General features: G+C 40.5%; 1 protein-coding gene across 1 annotated transcript in view; it reads left to right on the plus strand.

The window, feature by feature from the left end:
* Positions 1–5,761: 5,761 nt before the first annotated feature.
* DNAH8 (dynein axonemal heavy chain 8) overlaps positions 5,762–24,487 on the plus strand; it is a 318,214-nt gene continuing 299,488 nt past the window's right edge. The window contains exons 1-7 of the mRNA XM_024766073.1: positions 5,762–5,794; positions 10,652–11,146; positions 11,256–11,390; positions 16,339–16,423; positions 22,667–22,818; positions 23,566–23,755; positions 24,257–24,420. Of these exons, the coding sequence (XP_024621841.1) occupies positions 10,697–11,146; positions 11,256–11,390; positions 16,339–16,423; positions 22,667–22,818; positions 23,566–23,755; positions 24,257–24,420 (1,176 nt within the window). The 5' untranslated portion in view covers positions 5,762–5,794; positions 10,652–10,696. The remainder of the gene's footprint in view (positions 5,795–10,651; positions 11,147–11,255; positions 11,391–16,338; positions 16,424–22,666; positions 22,819–23,565; positions 23,756–24,256; positions 24,421–24,487) is intronic.

A 24,487-nucleotide genomic window follows, 5' to 3' on the forward strand; every position in this document is an offset into this window, starting at 1 on the left:
ATGATTTTTAAATTATAAGGATCCAAAACTATTTTCTCACTTTAAGCAGCACAGGATAATTAAAACAACTCTGACTTAGCCAGAGACCTAGGTTCAAGTTTTGGTTCCACTGTTTATTAGCTGTAGAAGCTTGGAGTAATTACTGAACCTTCTCTGCGCTTCCTTGCAGGATTTTGGTGAGAATCAAACGAGATTTAAGTTATGGTTTCACTGCTTATGTAAATGTCCATAACTTACAGTGAGTTTTACGTTAATTTTGCTAAGGCACATATTTTAATTGTGTTCATTGGAAAACTTAGTCATCACTGTGTTCTTTGATGACGGGCACATAGTAGATTCTCAATAAATACTTCCTGTTGTTGAAAGACTAAATGATCATGATCACTGTAACCATAATTTAGGAAAGGACTTTATATTAATAAATGAATGGGGAATGAGATTTGACAATGTTTTTAAGTGAATAGGATGGTCTATATAAATTAGCAAAAAGATGGATGGATGTCAGGAATTTGGGTTTCAGGGAGTTGGGCAAAATGGGAATTTATTGGCTCACCCAATCAAACTGAAGTGGGGCAGGGAGGCATCTCGCACCAGGCATCTAGCACCAGGCACCTGGCCACCACCAAGATGTCTCCATCTCTCATCTCAGCTTCTTTCTTCATCTCAGATTCATTTTGTCAGACATAACTGCTCCTGTCTAGAAACCTGGAGCTCTCAGCCTCTCACCAGAGAAAGAGTGAACCTCTTCCCTGAATTCCAATTTTGATAAAATCCAGGGAGGAGCCTCTGTTGGCCTAGACTAGGACCTGTGCTTACTCCTGTGGTCAGAGCACAGTAATTGACAGCCTGGATTAGAGCCACCTGCTTGGAACCAGGGGGCAAAGCAGTTCCCCAAAAGAAGAGGGATGCTGTTCTTATAAGAAGAGAGTTCCTGTGCAAACTGAAGTATAGAGTTTCAACAGAAATTTTGTGCATACCTGGTGCTAACTTATTGAGGGATATCTTGTCAAAACTCAATGTACTACAACTACAGAACTTGGACATGGAGATAGACCTTAAAGCTGCTAAACCAAGGAATTGAGGCAATACACTAACCCTCAACACACTGTGCATTACCACTGAATTTTTGCATAGGAAGCCCAGACAAAAGAAATTTGTCTGAAACATTTTATTGAAAAGCCATCCCAAGCTGTGTTTTTCCTCTAACCCCTCTGGCGAACTTCCCAGAATATATGAGATAAACCATGTAAATGGATAGGAAGACTCAATATCATAAAATACTGATTCATTTACAAATTAATACATTAATGTAGTGCAATTCCAATAAAAATCCTGATGGGTTTTTCAATGAACTGAATAAGCTGATTGTAGATTCTAATTTTAGAGCCCCAAATAGACAAGACACATTTGAAGAATAAATAAGGGGAGTTCCCTGGTGATCTAGTGGTTAGAATTTGGCACTTCCACTGCTGTGGCCTCAGTTCAATCCCTGGTTGGGGAACTGAGATCCCGCAAACTGCACAGCAAGGCCAAAAAGAAAAAAAGAAAAAAAGTAGGGGAACCTACCCATCCAAGACAGTATAAATCTACAGTAAGACAATGTGGCAATGGCACTGGTATAGATCAATAAATGGGAACTGTGGCAAGCAGCTCTAAAATAGCCCCAGTGATCCCCACCTCTTGGTATTTATGCTCTTGTGTTATTCTCTCCCCATGAATATGGATTTAGTGACTCACTTCTAAGGAATAGAATATGGCAGAAGTGATGGGATGTCACTTCTGAGTTAGACTATGTAGAGGCTGTGATTCTTGTCTTGGGATCTCTCTCTTTCTTTTTCTCCAATCTCTCACTCAGCGGGTAAGCAAGCTAAAACGTTGTGAGCAACATATGTAGAGACTCATGTAGCAAGGAACTGATGTCCCCTATCAACAGCCAGTGAGGATCTGAGGCTTGCCAACAGCCACATGAGTGAGCTTGGAAGTGGGTCCTCTCCTAGGAGAACTTTGAGGTGACTGCTGCCCCAGTTGACCCCTTAACAAGTTGATCTGATCTTGTAAGAACCTTGAGACAGAACTACCCGGCTAGGGCTAGACCACTCCCAGATTCCTAACCCACAGAAACTATGAGATAATAAATGTTTGTTGTTTTTAGCTGCTAAGTTTTGGGGTAATTTGTTGTGCAGCAACACACAACTATCACACACATGTACACACATGAAAACTTGATTTAGATCAGAGCTAGTACCGCAGATCATTGGGGAAAGGATGACTTTTTCAATGAATGGTGCTAGGATGCCATCATTTATCTATATGAAAAAAAAAAAGCAGATTTCTCCATTTCATACCATAAAGAAAAACAGAAGTCCAAGTGTGTATTAAAGATATAAAAGTGAAAAGGTAAAACTTAAACATGTAAAGAATAAAATATCAGAGAATATCTTTATGAATTCATGGTAGGAATTTCTTAGTGAGATGTAAAAGCACAAAATATAAAAGAAAAAATATCTTAACTAAAACACACCATAAAAAAGTAAAAAGACAAACCACAAAGTGGGAGAAGGTATGGGCAACACACATAGCCAACAAAGGATCGGTATCCATAATATGTAAAAACCCTTACAAATCAATGAGGAAAAGGTAACTCAATAGAAAAAATGGCAAAAGAGAAAAATAGGCAGTTTACAAAAGAGGAAACACAAGTAACTAATAGGCACATGAAAAAATGCTCTAACTTACTGGAAAACAGGGAAATGCAATTTAATATAAAAATGAGGTTCCCTTCATACCCTTCAGATTGACAAAAATTTTTTAATTCATAGTGTATCAGTATCAAGTGTTGGTGTGAATGAGGAGCAGTGTTTGCTGGTGGAAACCTAAATTATTATAAACACTTTGGAAAATAATTTGACAGTATTTAAGTAAGGTTAAATACAGTACATCCTACTAAGTACATATCCAGAGGACTATTATGCCTACACTCTAAGTATAAGAGACAAAGTTTGAATAGAAAAAAAAATTGATAAAACCTAAATGTCCAACTGTGAGAAAATAAATTGTGTTATTTTCACAGTGGACTAATATACATAAGTGAAAATGAATGAATCTGAGGAACATATTCCAACAGTGATAAACCTCACAAATAGAAATGAAATAATTAAAAGTTGCAGAAGAATTCATATGACCAATACAACTTTTAAAAAAGTTTTAAACTCTGTAAGAATATAATGTATTGCTTAGGGCTAAATAATCATCCAGTAATGGCATCAGGAAGTACCTGGGAAAAACAACTCCAAATTCAAGAACATGATTTGCTCTAAGCAACAATGGAAAAAGCCAAATGGGAGGGATATACTGGGGACTTAAATGTTTTGACGTTGTTTCATAACTTAAGCTGGATGTTGGGTAAATGGATAGTTGTATTATTCTTTATACCTCTCTGTATCTCTTAAATATATATAATATACTTTTTAAAAGCTTAAAAGTAATAAGCACCACATAGAGAAACAAAAGAAAAGACAGCAATAGTGGGGAAGGAATAGTTTAGAATAGTCACTATTTTAGAAGACACAAATTCCAAATAGAGTTTAGAATTGTTTCCTTTTTGGTAGAAGGGATATTAGTTTCCTTGAGCTGATGTAACAAATCATCAAAAACTTGGCGGTTTAAAACAACAAAAATTGATTCTCTCACAATTCTGGAAGCTAGAAGTGTGAAATCAAGTTGTTGGCAGGACTATACTCTCTCTAAAGGCTCTAGGGGAGAATCCTTCCTTGCCTCTTCCGTCTTTTGGTGGCTCCATGTGTTCCTTGGTTTGTGGCAGCATAACTGCAATCTCTGCCTGGGTCTTCACATGGCCTCCTTCCCTGTGTCTGAAATCTCTCTCCTCTTTCTCTTCTAAGGACACCAGTCATAGGATTAAGGGCCCACTGTAGATCCAGGGTGATCTCACCTTGAGATCCTTAAGTTTACCTGCAAAGACACTATTTCCAAATAATGTCACATTCACAGACAGGTACCAGGAAACAACAGACTTGGACTTATTTTAGGGGGACACAATTCAACCCACTGCAAGGTGAACATACCTGTTTTGTTTTTTGTTCTGTTTTGTATGTTAGTAAAATTAAGATTAGGAAATCTACTCAGAGTTATGTTTAAAATACTTTTATGGTAGAGTTAATTTTCCTTAATGAACTTTGTTTTATTAGTTGCTTAGGTCTCTATTGTCAGTTTTTTTTTTTTTTCAAACTAAATAGGATGGACAACTAAACAGGGTATAGGTATGCTGTTTCAGCCATAAAAAAAAGCTCAAAGAATGAACTGTGGATAGTTACTCAATATTTATATATATTTATATATATTTCATATATATTTTACTTGAATGGCTGGCTACTTAAATTGTTATTTGATAATAAGATCATGTGGCTATGTTAGGACAATTATAACAACAAATATTGATAATCTGTGTACTTTAATTGCACATTCCCTACAACATTTAGACATTTCCAGTGGGTTGTCTTGATGTTTTTATTTCTGTCCATAGTATCATCTTTCAGTCAATAAGGCTTGAAACCAAACATCACGGAGTTATAGATTTTTGGAACAAGAAGGGAACTTAGAGATCATCTTATCTCCTGCATTTTATTTTATAAATGAGGACACCCAGGACTACAGCATGTTCACAATCTGAGTTTCAGAACTAATTGAGTTACTGGGTAGCACAGAATATATATATATATATAAACACCTAATTAAAATGGAGACCCATCACGCCTCGTCAGGGGTAAACGCAGAAATGTACTGGAGGGCTTCCCTGGTGGCGCAGTGGTTGAGAGTCTGCCTACTGATGCAGGGGACATGGGTTCGTGCCCTGGTCCAGGAAGATCCCACATTCCGCGGAGCGGCTACGCCCGTGAGCCATGGCCGCTGAGCGTGCGCGTCCGGAGCCTGTGCTCCGCAACGGGAGAAGCCACAACAGTGAGAGGCCTGCGTACCGCAAAAAAAAAAAAGTACTGGAAAGGGCGGAGGGGGGGGGCGTGTAAACTTTGAAAAGTAGTCCGTTTTTCCCCGTCCTTCTACTCTCTATATTACCAGTCACAGGTTTCTGAGCAAACAAATTCAAAAGAAAACATTTAATGTTCTCTAGTGAGACACGAAGTAACTTCAGAAAACGTAAAGGTCATAGACAACGCTATTTTATATATCAAGACATTTCCGTACCAATCCCCTCAAAGCCTACCTTGGAATCCTCCCAAGTCCCCACCCCCTGAAATATTCCATCTCTAGGCAGCTGCTTCTTCCGCGGGGCCCCTAAACAGTGTTTCACTTCTCAGGCTCGCGGGGTGATTGTCCTGGCCCGCGAGCGCGCGGGTGTCGGCACGGGGTGGGGAAAGCCCGCGTTCCAGCGCCCCACGCCCCGCAGGGAGCAGAGCCCGGCGGAGCCCGCGCTACGCGCCGGGGAGCGAGCTGGCCTCGGACTCCCAACGGCCGAGCCTCGGCGGCCGCGGAGACCGAGCAGGAGCAGCTCCCGGGGCTGCGCGGCCGCTCGGGGTCGCCTGGCTGAGCTGAGTGGCGGGTGAGTGCGCCTCGGAGACCCGCGCAGAGCCGGATTCCCAGCCCCGCTGAGGTCCGGCCTACTTGCCTCCCTCTGCCCCCCAGCTCCCCGCTAATGTCCCCAAGCTGTCCAGTTCCCACCCGACTACAACCCGCAGCCAGCCCCTGCCCTTGGTGAATCCCAGTCTCTTCGTTGAACGTCTGACAGACTCCACACCCCGCTCCCCCTTTTAAGGATTCAAAAGTAAGACAAACAGAAGGCCTAGCCACTCAGGCTTATCTTCTGCTCCTCGCTCCTCCTCACTCCCCTACACCCCGAAATCTCATCGCTAAATTTGCCACTTCTCCTAAGCAATCTAAGCCTTTCCCTGCTTTCTTGCTAGGAGAGTTCCCTCTCCCGTCCTCTCCTGACAGCTCTTCAGACCCAAGTCAAGTGTCATCATCTCTGTCGTTTTTTCCAGAAGTTTCTTTCCCTTCTAGTCACTTTCAGCCCTTTGTTCATTCACCTTTTCTTGACGTTGACCACCCTGTGTGTGTTTAACAGCCTGCCCTCTCCCCCCCCTCCGTTTGTGCGTTTTGGTTGTGTATGCCATCACAGCGGCCAAGCACGCAGAGAACCCTTAGTCATCATGAAGGGATAGGGGTACAGACAGAGATGGGCACAAGAGAAAGGGGTGTGGTTGAAATGGCAACTTGCTCCTGGAAATGACTAGGAATGATTTTGTAGACGTCCAATGAACCTCCAAAATTGAACTTAAAGAGAAGGGGTGGTGGGAATTAAAAATGATTGTATTTGGCAGCAAGTTGTCCGGGGAGGACACGGGGAGGAGGAGAAGACGAAAAGGTGTTTATCCTGCATCCCCTCTGTGCTCTTATAGCCGGCAAAGCGTGGATACTTGGAGTAAAGACCCGCCCCTTCGTTGCCGAAGTAATCTTTTTAAATTCTAAAATTCAGAGGGAAATTTAGGTTCTAAATTTTAAGTCCTAAGATACATAGGAGAAAAATATAAACACATATTGTGTGTTATTGTATAAACACATATTATACGAGTAAAATATGCACATAATTATACTTTTTTAAAAACCATAAAGTTATCAAATTGAAAAGTACAGCTCTTCCTCTGCTTCTCTTATCTGGCCTTTTTTACTCAAGGTAATCATTGTTCATAATTCATTGTGTATCTTTCCTGGAAAGCTTCTAATGCATTTTATTAAATCTAAACTGTTACTGATTATAATTTTATACAATTACATAGATGGAAACTACATATTATATGTAACAGCATAAAGAAAAAGATGTGAGGAAAGGAAAAAAGGTTGCCAGTTAAACCTTCTTAAAAGTGTGCATCTTAGAATAGATGAAATACCATGTATATGCCTACATACACTTTAAAAAATTTATACAGTTGATATACAATGCACTGTACTACCTTGGTTTTTCCTCCATGTAACAATATGTGATTGAGACATTTCTACATCTGTATATATAGCTTTACCTCATTATTTTTATTGCTAATGTTAAATTAAAACTTTATAGAACAGTGTACTACGGTACAATTAATGCATCCTTTATTAAGGAACATTTTGGTTGTTTCCAGGAACTGTATTTGTTTTCTTCTTTATGCTGTTGCAAACATGTTGCATATATGCAAACATGTGAATGTGTATATGTAGTAAGGTAATTTATATTTACTAAAAATTTTTCCATTTCAACTATGTAATCTATTAAAATTTTTGTTACAGTTTTTAGGAATTCTTCTATATAAAACAGCTGTGTACATTTTCTAAGTTACAGTTAAATAATTGCATCAGTCTTTGGGAGTGGTAAGCTGACATTTTATATTTAGAGTTCATTACATTGCCAACTATGATTTGACATTTGAAAACAATGTAGGAAAAGCATCTCAAATGATTTCATCAGAGGAAGAATTCTATAGCTTCCTTAAGCAAAATCTCCCCAAAATGGCAGTAGTAATTTATTTATTTTGAGAGTCTGAGGTATATGATTTACTTTAAAAATGTAAACTGTAACAAATTATTTAGAAATTACTTGTTTCTCAGTCATGATAGCAATTAAAACCTTGTTATCATTTTCCGTATTGTCGGTGTGTACAGACTACTGAGCATAAAGACTCTTTATGTTCACAAAATAAGAGCTTATCCTGTCCTTAGCGTGAGATATATATGTCAGCACTCAATTCACAGAGCATAAATTGAACTCTTTACATAAAACATATATTCCGAGAGGAGTATTCTAATAAGTTTTAGAAATTAAATGCTGTTTCCCCCACCACCACCCCCTTAAACAGCTTCACATAAATCCCAAGGAAACTGAGGTAAGGAGACGCACATAAGAGGTGGAAAGTATATGTCTGTTATATTTAAATATGTTTACCTGAATTGAGGCTATCGACTATGTTTATTAGATTACCATGGGAGCAGAGTAACTCACAATGACCTCTTTCAGTGTATTTTATTATAAACTTCGGGAATTCTTGATTAGGAGGGAGAGGATTTCCGGGTTTTTGTCTTCTCTTTACACTCTATTTGTCTTATTTTCAGCTTTCTTTCCTTCTTTTTCCCATTCCTTTTTACTTGCTTTCAATTTTCCTTCTCTAAGCCTATCGATTCAGCCTGACCTTAGTCATAGATTTTGTTTAACCTAACTGGTGTTATTCAGGACTACCTTAAGCTTTTTAAGCTTTTAATATCCTTTCATTGCAAGATTACAAAGAGCTAGGTGAACAAGGGGGCAAAACTAAATAGGGCCGTGATGCGATATGATCTGAAGTTTAGAAAGATCAATTGGGTGTGCAGTTGGATAAGATCTGTGAATGTGCTGGATCTTAGTTTCATTATCAGTAAAAAGGGAGAGTTAAGCTAGATGATTTCTAAGGTTTATTTTCTAGTTCTGAAATGATGTGCCATGAATCTTAACTATCTGGAATCTCCAGGGAATTAATTGTGTTGGGTAATAACATTTTCTGAAAATTTAATCTGTGAATCTGTGCCAACACTTAAGAAATAGTTGTCATTTTTAGATGGAAAACTCATTAAGATTTATTGTATACTCCCTTGATTTCTTTAACAAAATGTCATGATTCAACTTTAGTCTTTCCTTGATGGCTTAAATAATAGTGGCTCTATACTGGCTGAAATAACTGTGTGTCTCTAGAAGGAGCATTTATTGCCTATGGAGAAGCTCTCCGGCCCTACTGAGCTCAGTCAGTACATGTGTTTCACCATTTATTGAAATTAAAGTAAATTTTGCTTTCGTTTCAGAAACCAGACAACAATGCCTGTTGATATCCTTTGAGAGAAGGCACGATTCTCTTATGGAGTAAAGTAAATTGTTTGGCAGAATTCAAAAGCATAGATTTGAGCAGAGTGACAGGTAGTTGATAGGACTTCACTAATGTGTATCATAATTGTTCTTGAGTTATTATAGACGGCACAACCAACTCCTCGAGGCCAGTTTCAAGTGTGAGAATGTAATGCACACACAACTCCTGGGTATTGTAGATCTTTACTGTGCCCAGTAATAACTCAAGAGACGTTTACTTAGTTACTATCCAAGCACATTTGCTCTTGTGTGAAAAAGCTAGACATTAGATTGTGGCCAAGAGTCAAAGACAAAAACCAGGATTTATAAAAGACAGAGGAGAGAGGGATGAGAAAAAAAATACTTCAGACAGTTTGAGAACATTGGTCCTTGTTTGACATCTTGGGTGTGGGTAGGTAAACCGGTTAGCTGGCAGCTAAAAGGTCAGTTTGGGTCTTTCTGTTCTTGAATAGGCCAACCTTAGCATATCAAAGAAAACAATTTCAGCTGTTTATAGGTCCTTTGGAAAACCTGGTGAGGGCAGATGTCAGGTGCAGGTTACAGGCTATCTCTGTCTGATGGAGGGCTGCTGGTGTCCCTTCATACGAAGCACCGTCTTACTTAGGCCAGGTCTGCACCAGTGTCCTCAGAATTTCTCACTAGAAAGCCTCTTTATCTTCTTTTGAACTGTCTGCTTTGGAATTTGTTCTTTTGTTCTTCAGGTATTTACTGTTATACTGGTTTCTGGATCTTAGCCATCTCCCAAACTCCTATTTATTTATTTATTTATTTATTTATTTTTTGCGGTAGGCGGGGCCCTCACTGTTGTGGCCTCTCCCGTTGCGGAGCACAGGCTCCGGACGCGCAGGCTCAGCGGCCATGGCTCACGGACCCAGCCGCTCCGCGGCATGCGGGATCCTCCCAGACCGGGGCACGAACCCGTGTCCCCTGCATCGGCAGGCAGACTCTCAACCACTGCGCCACCAGGGAAGCCCCCAAACTCCTATTTATTTTGATGGAGGCTTGATTATTGTCCTAAATATGATTTTTTTTCCTGTAAGTAACATTTTGTCCCATTCCACTGGTGCCCCCTAATTTTCCTTGTTATATGCTCATGATAACTTCCACACTCCTTTACAATTGGAGCTTTTCTGATTGGGTAGGTTGGATTTATGCTTTATATGATACCGTTGCTTCAGTAAATAGTCACAATCCCATTTTAGCATGAATTTTATGTTTGGACTTGGGATATTCATTTGGCTTCCAAGAGTATGTTTTATGCTTTTTGGGTGGTCCTGGTTATGCTCATGTAGATGAGACGGCTGGACAGCTGGGTGTCTGATTGGTGAACTGTGGAGTAGCAGAGTTCCCCCAAGCAAGGAACATCTCAGTCCATGTAGTTCTTTGCTTGATCTCTTGGATAAGTATCCTGGTGTTGATCACCAGTTGGTCCTGGAGTACAGTCGCTCTCAATCTTTTCTCAGCCCTTTTTCCATACCTGAGGACAGGTGTCCTCCCATCAATTGCAGTGGTTACTTATAGTTTGAAAAAGACCCTAGAGGTGTGTAGGTGTAGGTGTGTGTGTGTGTGCGCGCGCCTGCACGCGCTGTCCCACTTTAAAAAGAATTCTCTCTCTAGCCCTATAAACTAAGTTTCTTTAGATAATGCAGTATGAGAGAAACAGATAATTTTGCTACCTGTCTAGCTTCAATGGGAGGGATAAATTAATACATCATACTCAATTTATTGAACAATTAAAAAAAATTTTTATAATCCTAGGTTTTGAAGTTTTAAGGTGCTCTGCAGGTGGAAGGAGTGGATAACATGAGCGCTGAAGAAGGTGACCCACCCCCTCCGGAAGAAGAAGCCCCGTCCTCTTCGGGAGAGGCAGCACCTCCTAGCTCGGAAGATGTTGCCCCTCCGGATCCAGGAGATGAGGCTCCCCCGCCTCCGGAAGAAGAGGCTCCTCCTCCTTCCAGTGAAGAGGCCCCTCCCCTCCCAGTAGAGGCATCTGAAGAAGATACTGTCTCTCTTTCCGAAAAAGGTCCTACTTCTTCTTTAAGTGATTATATGAATCTCATTCCTTCTGATGAAAGGATAGTTATGCCAGATGAAGATGACCCAGATCTGAGAAGGATTCGACCTAGGCCTGCGCCACGATTGGTTCAGTCAGTGACTTCTGATGTGCTCTCTCAGTCTTCCCGCAGATCATCCAGATATCTCCGAAGTATGAGTGGCATTACAAATCTACAGGAAACATTAAAAGAGAGACAGGTTTTGCTTATAATACCATTTTTATTAAGTGTCACTTTTATCTGAAATGAAATATTTTGGTGATTTTTCTTCATAATTACAATTTTTACACATGGTTTTCATTCTTTAGGCAAGATTCAGAGATGCAAGGGAAAACCGAAAAATGAAAATTGACCCTTCATACAAATATATATTTGAAATTCTATCAGCAAAGCTTGGCCTGGACATAACAACTGTTGAAGAGTTAATTTTGGATTGCCCATCTGTAAGTTTAAGTCTTATTATTTTTTAATTACTCTTTGAGAAGTGATTGGTTGAAGAAACTTGAATCGTTGTGAACAACAAAACATTTAGAAAGAGAAGGTTGGGATTTAACTGAATAGAGAAGAAGCTTTATTTTACATAGTTATAGCCAATTGGATGATATTTCTAGTTTGGCCTACTATTGTGGAGGAAGGGGAAAAAAGAGTTGGCAACTAGAAATGAGCTAAGATTCTAACTCAAAATGGCTTCAGAAGTTAGAGGGATGGTCAAGCACAGGTAGAATGATATTTTAAAAGTACGGGTTATATAAACTACATGTGCAAATCATTTGGGTAGAAAAACAAACTGCAGAAATAGAGCTAGGGAACAGTGACTACTGCATGAATATAGTCGAAAACAACGAGGTGATTACCGTGCGTCTCTGCGTGCCAGGGAGAGCCCTGGATTCTGCCTACTTTTCTAGCATAATTATTAACAGTTCCTCCTTTCACTCCTAAAAGGGTCCCAGTTTTGGATGATGAATTTATATGGTCACCTTAATTATAGTAACGTATGATAAACTGTGACTGATAGCGGTTCCCGGAAGCACTGTCATAGCTTCCTTATAGCTCAGGTTCTAAATTTTCAACAAAATTACTCTGAGCTGCTTGAGTTTTTGTCAAGTCTAGGAGTGACCTGGGCTGGAGCTTCTACAAGACCTGCGAGCAGGTACATGCTGGTGGTGAGCTGATCGTCCCACTGAATGCAAGGGTGAGAGAGTTGCAAAGGGGGCGGCGTTGTGGTGAGGTTGCCATTATCAGGGTCCATACTCCCTGTTCTTGCCCAGTGAACTTGGGCAAAACTCTTTAGCTTGCTCTAGGAGCGAAGAGTCTGTGGAATGTTTCCTAAAAGAGCCTCTCCCTTGCTCGATGCAGTATGTTACCAAGTTCTGGAAGTTGTCTGCCCTTCATTTCTTCCAGGACCCTTATAAAGCTTTAGAACTGGCAGGCCCCTGACAGTTGAATGGGACTGATCATTTTCTTGTTCCCTTAGTGTGTTACAGTGACATGGGCATGTGATTGATGCAGAGAGATCGATAGCTCTGAGCTATTTTAATGGCAAAGGATAGACAACCTTGGAGATGTGTACATAAAACAAGAGGTGCCACAGCAAGCAACTGGAAGTAGGATGGTTTCCCGGGTCACCAAAGTTCCCTGTAGGAATGTGCATGGGGCTAAGGATGGCTTCACAGGCATGCGGGCTGTTAGTTGAGTAGGCCCTTGTGCTGAAGGGCCCTACCCTTGGATAAATGATCTCCTGTTGCCATCTTAAAATTATTAATAATTTCTAAACAAGTGGCTCTGAATTTTCATTTTTCACTGGGCCTCACAAATTCTGTAACCTTCCCTGGCTATGGATGATACCACCCAATGGCAACAGGATTCTCTTTGCCACTCTCAATTGTTTTTGTTTGTTTGTATTGTTTTTTCATTTGTTTTCATCTCTCCCGGCCTCCCTTCTCTACTATTTTGACTCCTCTGGTGACTCTGGTTATGTGTCTGCCTATTCTCTAGGTAGAAGAAAGTGATGCAGAACAACCTTGCACACATCACTGAGCAGATGACCAAGAGAGGAAGGGAAGGCCAATTTCTAAAAAATGTGATTCTCAGTAGGCCCAGGCTTCAAGCCTGTCCCAAGGACCATTCCTGTGCTTGGTTAGGGAAGAAACCATATAGGTATTCAACATTGTTGCACCTGAAAATTTCAAGGCCACATATTTGGCTAACTTCACAATTGGAATCCCACTAGCTCTGCAAAAGATTTAGGCATAGACGTGGGGACTAGGCAGTGCCTTCAGAGGAAGACTGCTGCTAGGACTAAGCTGGGGAGATGAGTATCTACAGAGGTGATATTATCACCCTTAAGTATTTGCCACCTGGTTTTCTGGGCTGGCATTCTCTACTTGGAGGAAGTCTCTCTCACTGGCTAGCATGCTGACCAGGAAGTGGGAGTGCCCAATGCCTGCAAACCCTTCCATTTGTCATTCCTGGGGCGTGCCTTGGACTTTGGGTCTTTGTGGTTAGCTTCTTCCTTTAAGGCTATCATGGACCAGGCCAGACACTGCTTAGGCTGCAAGGAATGGGAAATCAAGGATTAAGGGAAGAGTCAAACCGGGAAAGGTGTTTCCTTAAGAGTTGCTGGTGAATTGCAAAGCCACAGTGGAGGGAAGATAGTAAGTACATCTAGGATGGAAACCAATGTCAAAATCTGGGAGAGATGAGAGTGCTCATTTGATTACATGGACAGAGCAAGAACATGTAGTAAATTGGCATCGCGATTAGTGGATGGGTGAGTAAGAAGTTGGAGCAAGAGGTGGTATGTTTTGTTATGGTTGTTTAGGTAACTGGGTGTGTGGAAAAGTTTTTCTTTTGTGTGAGGCCTGTTGCACAATTCAGAGTGAAAACAGTTCATTAAAGGCTCCTCAGGAGGGTAGACAACAGAAGAGGTGGTGGTTATTTTGTTTGCCTTCAGATCCATTCCCGACTGTGCTCCACCCTGCTCTGTGGCCTGGAAGGCTGACCCTTCTGGAATCTACCACATGGGCTCCCTCATCCTCTGGTTTCCAAGTGGCTCGGCTTCTGGGAGCCACCAGCAGGAGATTGGAGGGCAGAAGAGAAAGAAGCCTGATCCCTCCCCACTTGGCCACGTTTCTGCCAGTGTCCTCCCGAGCAGTCCCTTTCCCCCAGCTCCAGCTCTCAGCCTGCTTCCCGCTACCCCATTCCCCCCAACGCCCTCCCTTCCAGGCCTTGAGGTGGTACTGGTTTTCCTCTGTTGCTAGTCCTGTGTTGCTGCTAGTGCCACAGCTTCCCTTACCCTGCTCTGGCCTCTAGAAGTAGCCTCTTTAGGTTTCTTCAGAGCCTCTTTGTTACGACTCCTTTGCTTGCCAGGACCCTAACCAATGCAGAGGTTTCTGCCGCATTGGCATTCAAGCTTTTGCTACTTCGTGTGTTCCTGCTACTTTCATTCAGCGCTGCTCATGATAGTCACAGACATTACTTTCCTGGCTTACATGATAGTGTTTTCCAAAGTCAAGACAGCAGCAGCACAGTTCTGTGGAAAGAGAGCAGATCTGGAGTTCCCGGTTCTGCACTTGTGGGTATGTGTCTTTGGGTCCTTCACTCAAATTCTTTTTATTTTTATTTATTTTTAATTTTTTATTATTATTATTATTTGGGCTGGGCTACACAGCACATGGGATCTTAGTTCCCTGACCAGGGATCGAACCTGTGCCCCCTGCAATGGAAGCGCAGAGTCTTAACCACTGGACCACCAGGGAAGTTCTCAGATTCTTTTTATTTATTTATTTATTTATTTATGGCTGTGTTGGGTCTTCGTTGCTGCGTGGGCTTTAGAGGTGGATTCTTAACCATTGCACCACCAGGGAAGTCCCCTCAAATTCTTTTTAGCTTTAATTTTCTTTTCTGCAAGAGGGGCATAATAATGCCACCTTACCTAGTGCAAGGTTGTGGTGAAACTCAGATGAAGTATTTGTAAAATATTACGTATTATAAGTGAATTTTTAACTGCAGTCATGATTTCGGCCCACGACGGTTTTCACTCTGCTGGCCTCAGGAGTACAACATGTCTAAAAGACAAGAATTCATTACGTTTGATATTGAGTTTTTTTTTTATCACAGTCATGCAGTCTACTTTTGAGAGTTTGGATGCATTCAAAGCTGATGGGTCATAGAAGTCACATACAGCATGAAAGTGTGGAACTGGGCAAGAATAGCTATGCTGACAGCTTCTGTATCTTTTAGGTGGTAATTATGCAAGAGAGCCAAGTTTACGTGTGAGATGGAAGAGTAGAAAATGAAGGGATAGAATTTTGCGCATCTCCGTGGCTCCATTTCATCTCCCAGGGTGGTGGTTCCCAAACGTGGTCCCAGGACCAGCAGCAGCATCACCTGGACCTTTTTAAAAATGCAAATCCTTGGGTCCAGCATTCTTTATTTTTAAGACGTCCCCTAGTTGCTTCTGTGATGCACACAAAAGTTTGAGAACCATTGTCCAAGGGTGAGAGGCTTTGCCAGACCTGAGATACTTCCTACAGGAATAGGTCAGTAAGTGAAGCGAAACCCACTGCCCAAGAGAGACACTTATGTATGAAATCAGTGGGGCTAGGTGAAGGGGGGTCAGTAAACTTGTGTTTCCCTAATGATGTGTGAGAGTTTTTGTTTATATGACCTAGATATCTACTTACTAAAGATAATTATACTGACTCATAAGTAATTAAATTCATGCTCATAAATATGGAAGACATTATATTAATTTGTTTTTATATTAGTTTGGCTACAATATAGGTCAAATTATAATTGCTGAAAATATAATTACTCAAATAATTGGTCAAACAAAACAGTTAGTTAATAAGGCAAGTTTTACTGTTCCACAAATCAACTTTTAAGAATAGTTTCTCTTGGGAATTCCCTGGTGGTCCAGTGGTTAGGACTCTGTGCTTTCACTGCCAAGGGCGCAGGTGCAATCCCTGGTCAGGGAAATAAGATCCTGCAAGCCACCCAGTGCAGCCAAAAAAAAAAGAGTAGTTTCTCTTAACAATAATTCTTTATGTTTACCTCAAGTTGGACTCACCTATTTACCCTTATAAGATGCTGTGAGGCAGGGTTAGGTAAGTGGAGGCCCACTTATATATGTAGATAAGTAATGTAGGTTTGGAAATAGAATTCACCCTATATTCCATGATAATTTTGGAGTTAAATTAGTTCGGATTCTAATCCTGCCTCTGATGTACCTGCTTCTGTGTACCTTGAATAAACTCTTTTAGCCTCATTTCCTTTATTTACAAAACTATGAGGACTAAGGTATGTAAAATGCTTAGCACAGGGCTTGGTTCATTTTATTATAGTTTCTTAGTCATTTTATTGATTATCATTTTCTCTTTTGTTTAACAGCTGGAAGCATTTACTCGTTTTTTTATGAAAGATGGTTGTAAGACATTGAAGTTTTTGTACCAAGAAGGAGATGTACCTGGTCTTGGTAAGGATGTTTTGCAAGGGTAACGTGCCAGCTATTCATGAATGAATGTTAAAGTGCAGCATATCTTTTCTCTTATACATAGACAATCCTATATTTATAAAGAAAATTTACCAGGAGCTTACAAGATTGCTGTAAGGATTGAAGAAGAAAGCATCCTTATAGAAGTCATTGACCTCTCCTGGGAATACACATTTTCACTAGAATTGAATTGCCTTTTCCTTGAAACAGGTAGAGCCATTTTGTACACGTGTTGTCAGATGACTAGAAATAGTCATGAAACCACCCGAAAGCACAGCAGTCACTCCCTGTGGTCCTGTGTCAGTATCTTGTGTTTGCTGCAGCTGGCAGTGGAATATCTGGCTTTCCCTACTTTTCACGTTATTCCAAAAAGAATTGATACTTTACCAGGTCATTGAACTTTTGTCTTAATAACTAGGTACACAGATCATCCTTTGGTTTTAGACTACTTATCTTATAAATCTTGTGGATTTTACCGTGTCCCCTCTGTTAGTTCTTTCTTGCTTTCCTCCTCTGCTGCTTTTTTTTTTTTGCGGTACGCGGGCCTCTCACTGTTGTGGCCTCTCCCATTGTGGAGCACAGGCTCCGGACGCGCAGGCTCAGCAGCCATGGCTCATGGGCCCAGCCGCTGCGTGGCATGTGGGATCTTCCCGGACCAGGGCACGAACCCATGTCCCCTGCATCGGCAGGTGGACTCTCAACCACTGCGCCACCAGGGAAGCCCCCTCCTCTGCTGCCTTTAAGCTTAGGCTCCTATCTCATGCCTGCCCCAGTTTTCCAGATTGAAAACCAGTATCTCTGTTACCAGATTTCCTCTCTGAAATCCATACTACTTATTCCTGCCAAGTAAATCTTTCATTGTCCTGTTGTTGGATTGAGTCCAAACTCTTTATTTATTCTACTAAGACCTGTCATAACCTGGACACACAGTACTTGTTTAGTCTGATCTCCTATTCTGCCAAACATGAACTTGCTGCTCTCTCTAAGCCAGTCTTCATGGTTGTCTGTCCACACCAGTCATTTCCGTGCCCTTTTCTCCACCCTCCTAAGTGTCTCCACCCAGCCAAATCCTACCCCTCCTCCAGATTGCCTCAGGCATTCTCTTTACTTCAGAGCCTTCTCAGAGTGTTCCAAACCACATCCATCACGATCCTCCAAACGCCTGTCTCTTTTAAAGTTTGCATTGTAAAATACACCACTTGATCACGTTCTTCTGTTTTCATCTAATTGTTTAATATATATGTCTTTCTTCACCAACAAAATATGTAGACTCACAATTAGTGACTACGTCTGCTCTATTAATCTTCTGTCTCTCACAATTCTTATGCTGGGACATTATTGTAAGGTCCAAATTTTCATAATTCATTAAAAATTAAAACAATAGGGACTTCCCTGGTGGCGCAGCGGTTGAGAGTCCACCTGCTGATGCAGGGGACACGGGTTCGTGCCCCGACCTGGGAAGATCCCACATGCCGTGGAGTGGCTGGGCCTGTGGGCCATGGCCGCTGAGCCTGCGCATCCGGAGCCTGTGCTCCGCAACGGGAGAGACCACAACAGTGAGAGGCCCGCGTACTGCAAAAAAATTAAATAAATAAATAAATAAATAAAACAATAGCTGAAAATATAGAAAGGTGAGAAAATATCTACAATTAGAAGAAAAATTAAAACTACCACCCACATTCCCACTCACTTGGAATAATCAAGTTAACTCCTTGATGAGTATCCTTCTGTAACTTCTTTGGTATATATATATGTGTGTGTGTGTGTGTGTGTGTGTTTATTTATTTCCCTCTCTTTATGTATTTTGATATGTATATGTACAGTATGTATGAGATATGTACATATATATACACAGTATATATACCACTATGTATATAGTTTTATCTTCTGCTAGTTTTATCTTCTGATCACTAATTTAGATGTTTGTAACGACCCAAATTATAAGTATTGCTGCAAGTCTAAGACATATTCACGGTTCATTGACTCCTTCACATCCAGAGTTGCATATATAATATGTAGAGTTGGATCCTATTTTGCAGTATATATGTATATATACTGCTATACATATATATATTTGGGGGGACACATTCAGTCCATAGCATTTATTGTTATCCTATATTGCCTCAAACCTTCTTTGGAAGAGTATAGTATAAATAATAATAATGAAACTCTCAAGTTTTCAGCCGAAAAAAAAAAAAAAGTATCATTTTCAAACTTATTGGGCCAAAACAAGAATGTAGAGCTAGTGAGAATATTCCTTTTGTGCCAAGATTACACCAGACAGACAGAGCTCTCCAGGATGCTTCTGGATGACTAGGTAAGTTTGAGACGGGCTCTCTGTGCCTCCACCTTTCCACAGCCTACGGCATTCTTGCTGCCTTTAACCAGGAAAGCAATCACCTCTTTTATGGCTCACAAGTAGCATCTCACTTACGCCAAATGTGCTGGAGGCTGGGAATGCTTTGTGGTTTGCTGACCTTGTACCCACTCTGGTGCTTTGGGTCGTTCTTTGTCAAAAGTTATGAAAGTACAAGACAGATGAGAAGGGGGACGTGCATTCTTCAGCTGGAAGAGTGACCAAGTAACTACAAACTGCTGCCCTTCCTGGGATCGTGCTGGTCACTGCAGACTTCAGCAGCCCAATGACTTGTTCCTCCAGACAGCGCCTATGCCTATGCCTTGTTCACCCAGACCACCAGCCCTGTGGGTCCTGAGGAGGCAAAGCTTGATGGGGAGTAGGCAGGTACTGGATGAGAGTGTAAGGGGCCAAGGTAGGACTGAGAAGGAAGCCACTTTCCCCATTCTCAGTGCCCTGCTGGATTCTAAGACCCCTCTACCCTAACAATTATCTTTCTAAATAGCCTTGGTCCAAACTTGGGAGCTCAGGGTGGATTTCAAGTCAGTGTCAACAGTGTGAAACTTTCCATTTCTTCTAGACAGGTTATCCTGTGTATCCTGATATATGGGTGAGAGTATCCCAGACCAGATGTTGTTTTCTTAAACTGCAGAGCTTATCACACCCTCCATTGACGGTGTGCAGACCCCTGGGCCTGCAGGGAGGAGGAGATCACAGATAGACACTGTTTGACACACTGGTTTAAAGCTTGGTCCTGGAGAGGGTCAGAAGTGAGGTGGTGAAGGCAAGCTCCACTCTTTACTCGCTGGGTCACACTGGGAAAGTTATTTCACCTCTCCGGGCCTTGGTTTTCTCATCTGTAAAATGGGAACAGTAATGGAACTCACCTCATGGGATTGGGAGGACCGTGGTTATGCTGGGCTCAGGGCAAGTGCCATGTAAACTTTGCCTCACTCCCTAAAAATGTTTTGTCCTCCAAGATTATAGTCCAGTCTCAGAAAGAAAAAGGAACTCAGTAGCCATGAGAGTTAGTTCAGCCTTCTCTTATTTTCAAAAACATTGCATTTCCTGTTTGGGGACCATGTCACCCAAGATATGCTTCTTTTTTTTTTTTTTTTTTCAATTTAATTGGACTAAGAAAAAACAATTTATAGATGCTTTATAAAAATGTAATCCAACTCTATATATTATTCTATGGTAGCTTTTAAAAATTGATAATATTGTCTTCTCCATGCCACTGATACATTTCCACAATTAAATTTTAAACAGTTGCATTGTACTTCATTAGGCTGAGACAACTATTAGGTTCAAAACTTATTATTAGAATTTAGGTTGTTCACAACTTTTTTCTCCTTTAAACAATGCCTCAATGAATATCATTGAAGCTAATTCTACGTGGATTAGGAAGACTTTTTAGGAAGAATTCTCAGGAGAACTGCCAGAAGAAAGGGTAAACATACTTTTAATTATTATTTTTGCTATTTCCAAAAATAATATATTTATCAGCTTGGTGAGTATTCCTCTACATGTCTTACTTATATGCATGTGCTAACATGTAGACACTTAGTATCATTTTAAAAATATGATCATATAACACGTTTTATTCTTGACTTACTTTTTGGACTTGACAGTATAACCTAGACATTTTTTATGTTATTAAATATAGATTTATCTAATTTAAAAGATGCTGTATAGTATTCTTTAGTGTAGCTGCATTTGGATTTTTAGAAGCCAGGAATATGTTCAGCTGTGAGTAATGGAAATCCTAATAGTAGCTTAAACAAATAGGGAGTCTGTTTTTCTCTCATAACTGGGCAGGCAGTGGCTAGCAGTGGTTCAAGTGCTCAGTAACGCCATCAGAAACCCAGATTCTTATTTTATTTCTGTTCTGCCATTCTTTTTTTTTTTAATTTAATTAATTAATTTATTTGGCTGCATTGGGTCTTCGTTGCTGTGTGCGGGCTTTTCTCTAGTTGCCGCGAGTGGGAGCTACTTTTCGTTGTGGTGCACGGGCTTCTCATTGTGGTGGCCTCTCTTGCTTTAGAGCACCCGCTCTAGAGTGTGGGCTTAGTTGCTCCACAGCATGTGGGATCTTCCCATACCTGGGATCGAACCAGTGTCCCCTGCATTGGCAGGTGGATTTTTAACCACTGCGCCACAAGGCAAGTCCCCTATTCTGCCGTTCTTAACACATTGCTTTGTGTTCATATTAGTTCCACATGGTTGCAAGATGAAGTCTAGACATTATGTACAGGTTTTCATCATGTAGGAAAGGGGCCTACTAGTCACACCTCTCCCCTTTATCAGGAAAGCCCAAGATTCTTAATGTCATATGACTACCCTAGGGGCTAGGGAGGCTGAGAAAGCAGTTGTCTCCCTGAGAATGTACAGATTGCTAAATGGGACAAATTCAGGTTCACTTATCAAGGAAAAAAGGGAGAATATTAAGGGTAAAGGTAATTCTGCCAACCTCCATGAATGAGCATTTGAGCTCTACATTGCTGCATACCATGTCTCAGGGTTCTTTGGCTGTAAGCAAGGTGCAGACTCTGGCTTAGGTAAGCAAAATATTAAAACATTAGGGTGGTTCACAAAATTTAGAACTAGCTGAACAATCAGGCCTTGGGAAAAATAGGAATAGAGCATTTCCATGGATTTCAGGGCAGTTTCTTTGGATTCATCAGTAGATTGACCTTGCTCAGATACCCTTTTATCTTTGTGTCTCTGCATTCAAGGTTTACAGTCTTGCAGAGAGTCTAATTAGTATAGTTTTCATATGTGTACCCCTGCAGGGCTCTGAGACTGGTGTCCTCCAGAATCCCAGGATGGGAGAAATTCCCCAAACCCAAAGGAAGAGGGGCTGGGCAGACAAAAGATGTTTATGGTTTTGTGATAGGGATGTAAAATTTTCTTAGATCATATTTCAAATTGGTTATGGTTGTGAACAGGAAGACTGTTGATTGTTTGCTTATTAATATTGCAACCAGGGACTTCCCTGGTGGTACCAGTGGTAAAGAGCCCACCTTCCAGTGCAGGGAATGTGGGTTCGATCCCTGGTCGGGGAACTAAGGTCCCACAACTAAGCCCACATGCCACAACTACTGAGCTCACACGCCTCCACGTGATAGCCCGCGTGCTGCAAACGACAGAGCCCACGTGCTCTGGAGTCTGCATGCCACAACTAGAGAGAGGAAACCTGCAGTCCACAACTAGAGAGGAAACCTGCAGTCCACAACTAGAGAGAAGCCCACACGCCACAAAGAAAAGATCCCACATGCCTCAACGAAGATCCTGTGTGCCGCAACTAAGACCCTACGCAGCCAAAAAAAATAAAAAAAAAAAAAAAGAAAGAAAAAATATTGCAACTAGCTATCTAACAGAATTCTCATATTTTAAAATAGTTTTTAAACATCGAAGAAAGATTTCTAATGATACATTTTCATTGAAACTAGTTCAAGGAAGGATTTACTATAAGTCGGGTGCTATGAGAGTATATAGTGGGGGACAGGATCTTCTTGGGGGAGTCAGTGAAAGTTTACCTGAGAGGTGGCATTTTGGTTGAGATCCGAAAGATTAGCAAGGATTAAGGAGGCAAACGGTTGAGAATGGGATAAGAGAAGGGTTTGCGTGAAAGTCCTGCCTGAGGCCAGGCCAAAAGGAGCAAAGTGCAGAACTCAGTGAAAGGCACCCAAGGAGGCTGCAATTTAAGATTTGCAATTACATCCTTTTGTAGACAAAAAATTTTATTCCATAATTATATTGAAAACTTCTTAAAGTAAAGCAAGGAACAAGGGTGTAAGATCCACAGTAATTTATCACATTTGATCAGTCATGTAATCGTATGCTAAGTTCTTGACTTTTGTTTTCAGAATGTGGTCGAACTATTGCTGGAGCAACCAAAGGGGCAAAAATGATGAGATTGTATATAGACAACGCAGCCCCAGAGAAACTAAAAGGAGTGTGTGTAGTTTTTGTTCGCTGTCGCAATGATGTCCCTATAAATACTAAAAATATTCATGAAGTATGTTTACATTTTTTTCAAATATATGGTTAAGCATTTTTGCCAGCTTTACTGAGATATAATTGACATATAACGTTATGTAAGTTTAAGGTATACAAAGAATTGATTTAACACATTGTGAAATGATTACCACCATAGCATTAGCTAACACCTCCATTGCCTCACATAATTACCTTTTTTTCTTCTTTTTTGGTAATGACATTTAAGATCTACTCCCTTAGCAACTTTTAAGTATACAATACAGTATCGTTAACTACAGTCACCATGCTGTACGTTAGATCCCCAGAACTTATTCATCTTATAACTGGAAGTTAGTACCCTTTGACCAATGTTTTTTCCATACAAATTTCTGGGCAGAGGGCTAGTTTCATTGCTTTTTACCTCAACTGACAGAGTTTTTCTCGTCCCCTTTTCATGGACAGGGCAACCGTCCACCTAGAACTTTCTTTATGTAGGAGGCTCAGTTTCATTTCCCTCACATTATATGGACTCCAGGCCATATCTCCTTCCCTATGCAGAAATTAAAGCACCAGGGAAAGTGTTTACTTGATGAGCAAGTATGTGAATGGTTAAGTGTGGGCAGAACATAAGTTTGTTGATTTTAGAACCTTAATATTCACCACTTAAGTTTTCCTAATAGTTTATAAGATATATTGTCTATACTTATTGTAATGTAAAATAGGCTATGATTTTCAGTTCTTTAATGGGATCAGCATGTAAAATAACATTTGAACACTGCCCTTTTAGGAAGTGCTATTTACTTTTCTGGACGTATCAGAAGGACTCCTAGTTGGGATTAGGAATATGCTGGCAAATATATTTCTACCAGCTATTCTTGCGACAAATAATTGGGGTGCTTTAAACCAGTCCCAGCAAGGAGAATCTGAAAAACACATTTTCACTGAAACCATCAGCAGATACCTTTCATCTTTAGATGGTAAGTATAGTATTTAATGTTTAATCAGTTACTACAAATGAGCAAATTAACTATAAGATATTAAAAATAAGCATTAGAGAAAACATTTCCATCTTAATAGAAGATGTTAATCAAAGCAATTATGAGACCTAGAGATAAGATATCAAATCATTAGAACTTCTCTTTCCACGGATCTCTGAAGGCATAAGATACATTTTCTTTTATATCTCCCATTGTAGAAGGAGGATTCTCTTCCTATATTATTTGAGAAAATTTTTACCATATTTAAAAATACATACATTATGATGAACTCTTTTTAAAATATAAATTATATTATTTCATATTTTTAAAATATGCAATTTTATTAATAAATCATAGTCATAGTCTAATGATCAACTAGAATTATATTTCTATAAAGTGTTAGATCTCTAACATTTTAGTAATTACAGCTTGAAACCACACATTGGCATTTAATGGATTGACATTAAACACCTCTTGTCAATATTATTTTTTCCCTTTTAGGTGCTAGAATAAGTATTGAGGGAACAGTTAAGTTAAAGCAGATAGACAATGTTGATTTTTCCAAACTGCATACCTTTGAAGAAGTGACACTCGCAGCTAGCAATTCAGAAACTGTTCGTCAGCTAGAGGACGTGCTGATGATATGGTACAGACAGATTGAACAGGTGAGCCGACCTGAGTGATTTCACCAGATGTGAGTCATAGTTCTTATCTGTGTCCTAGTCACTGCAT

This window comes from Neophocaena asiaeorientalis, unplaced genomic scaffold (genome assembly GCF_003031525.2).
Source record: "Neophocaena asiaeorientalis asiaeorientalis breed wild unplaced genomic scaffold, Neophocaena_asiaeorientalis_V1.1 scaffold46, whole genome shotgun sequence".
Lineage (NCBI taxonomy): Eukaryota > Metazoa > Chordata > Mammalia > Artiodactyla > Phocoenidae > Neophocaena > Neophocaena asiaeorientalis.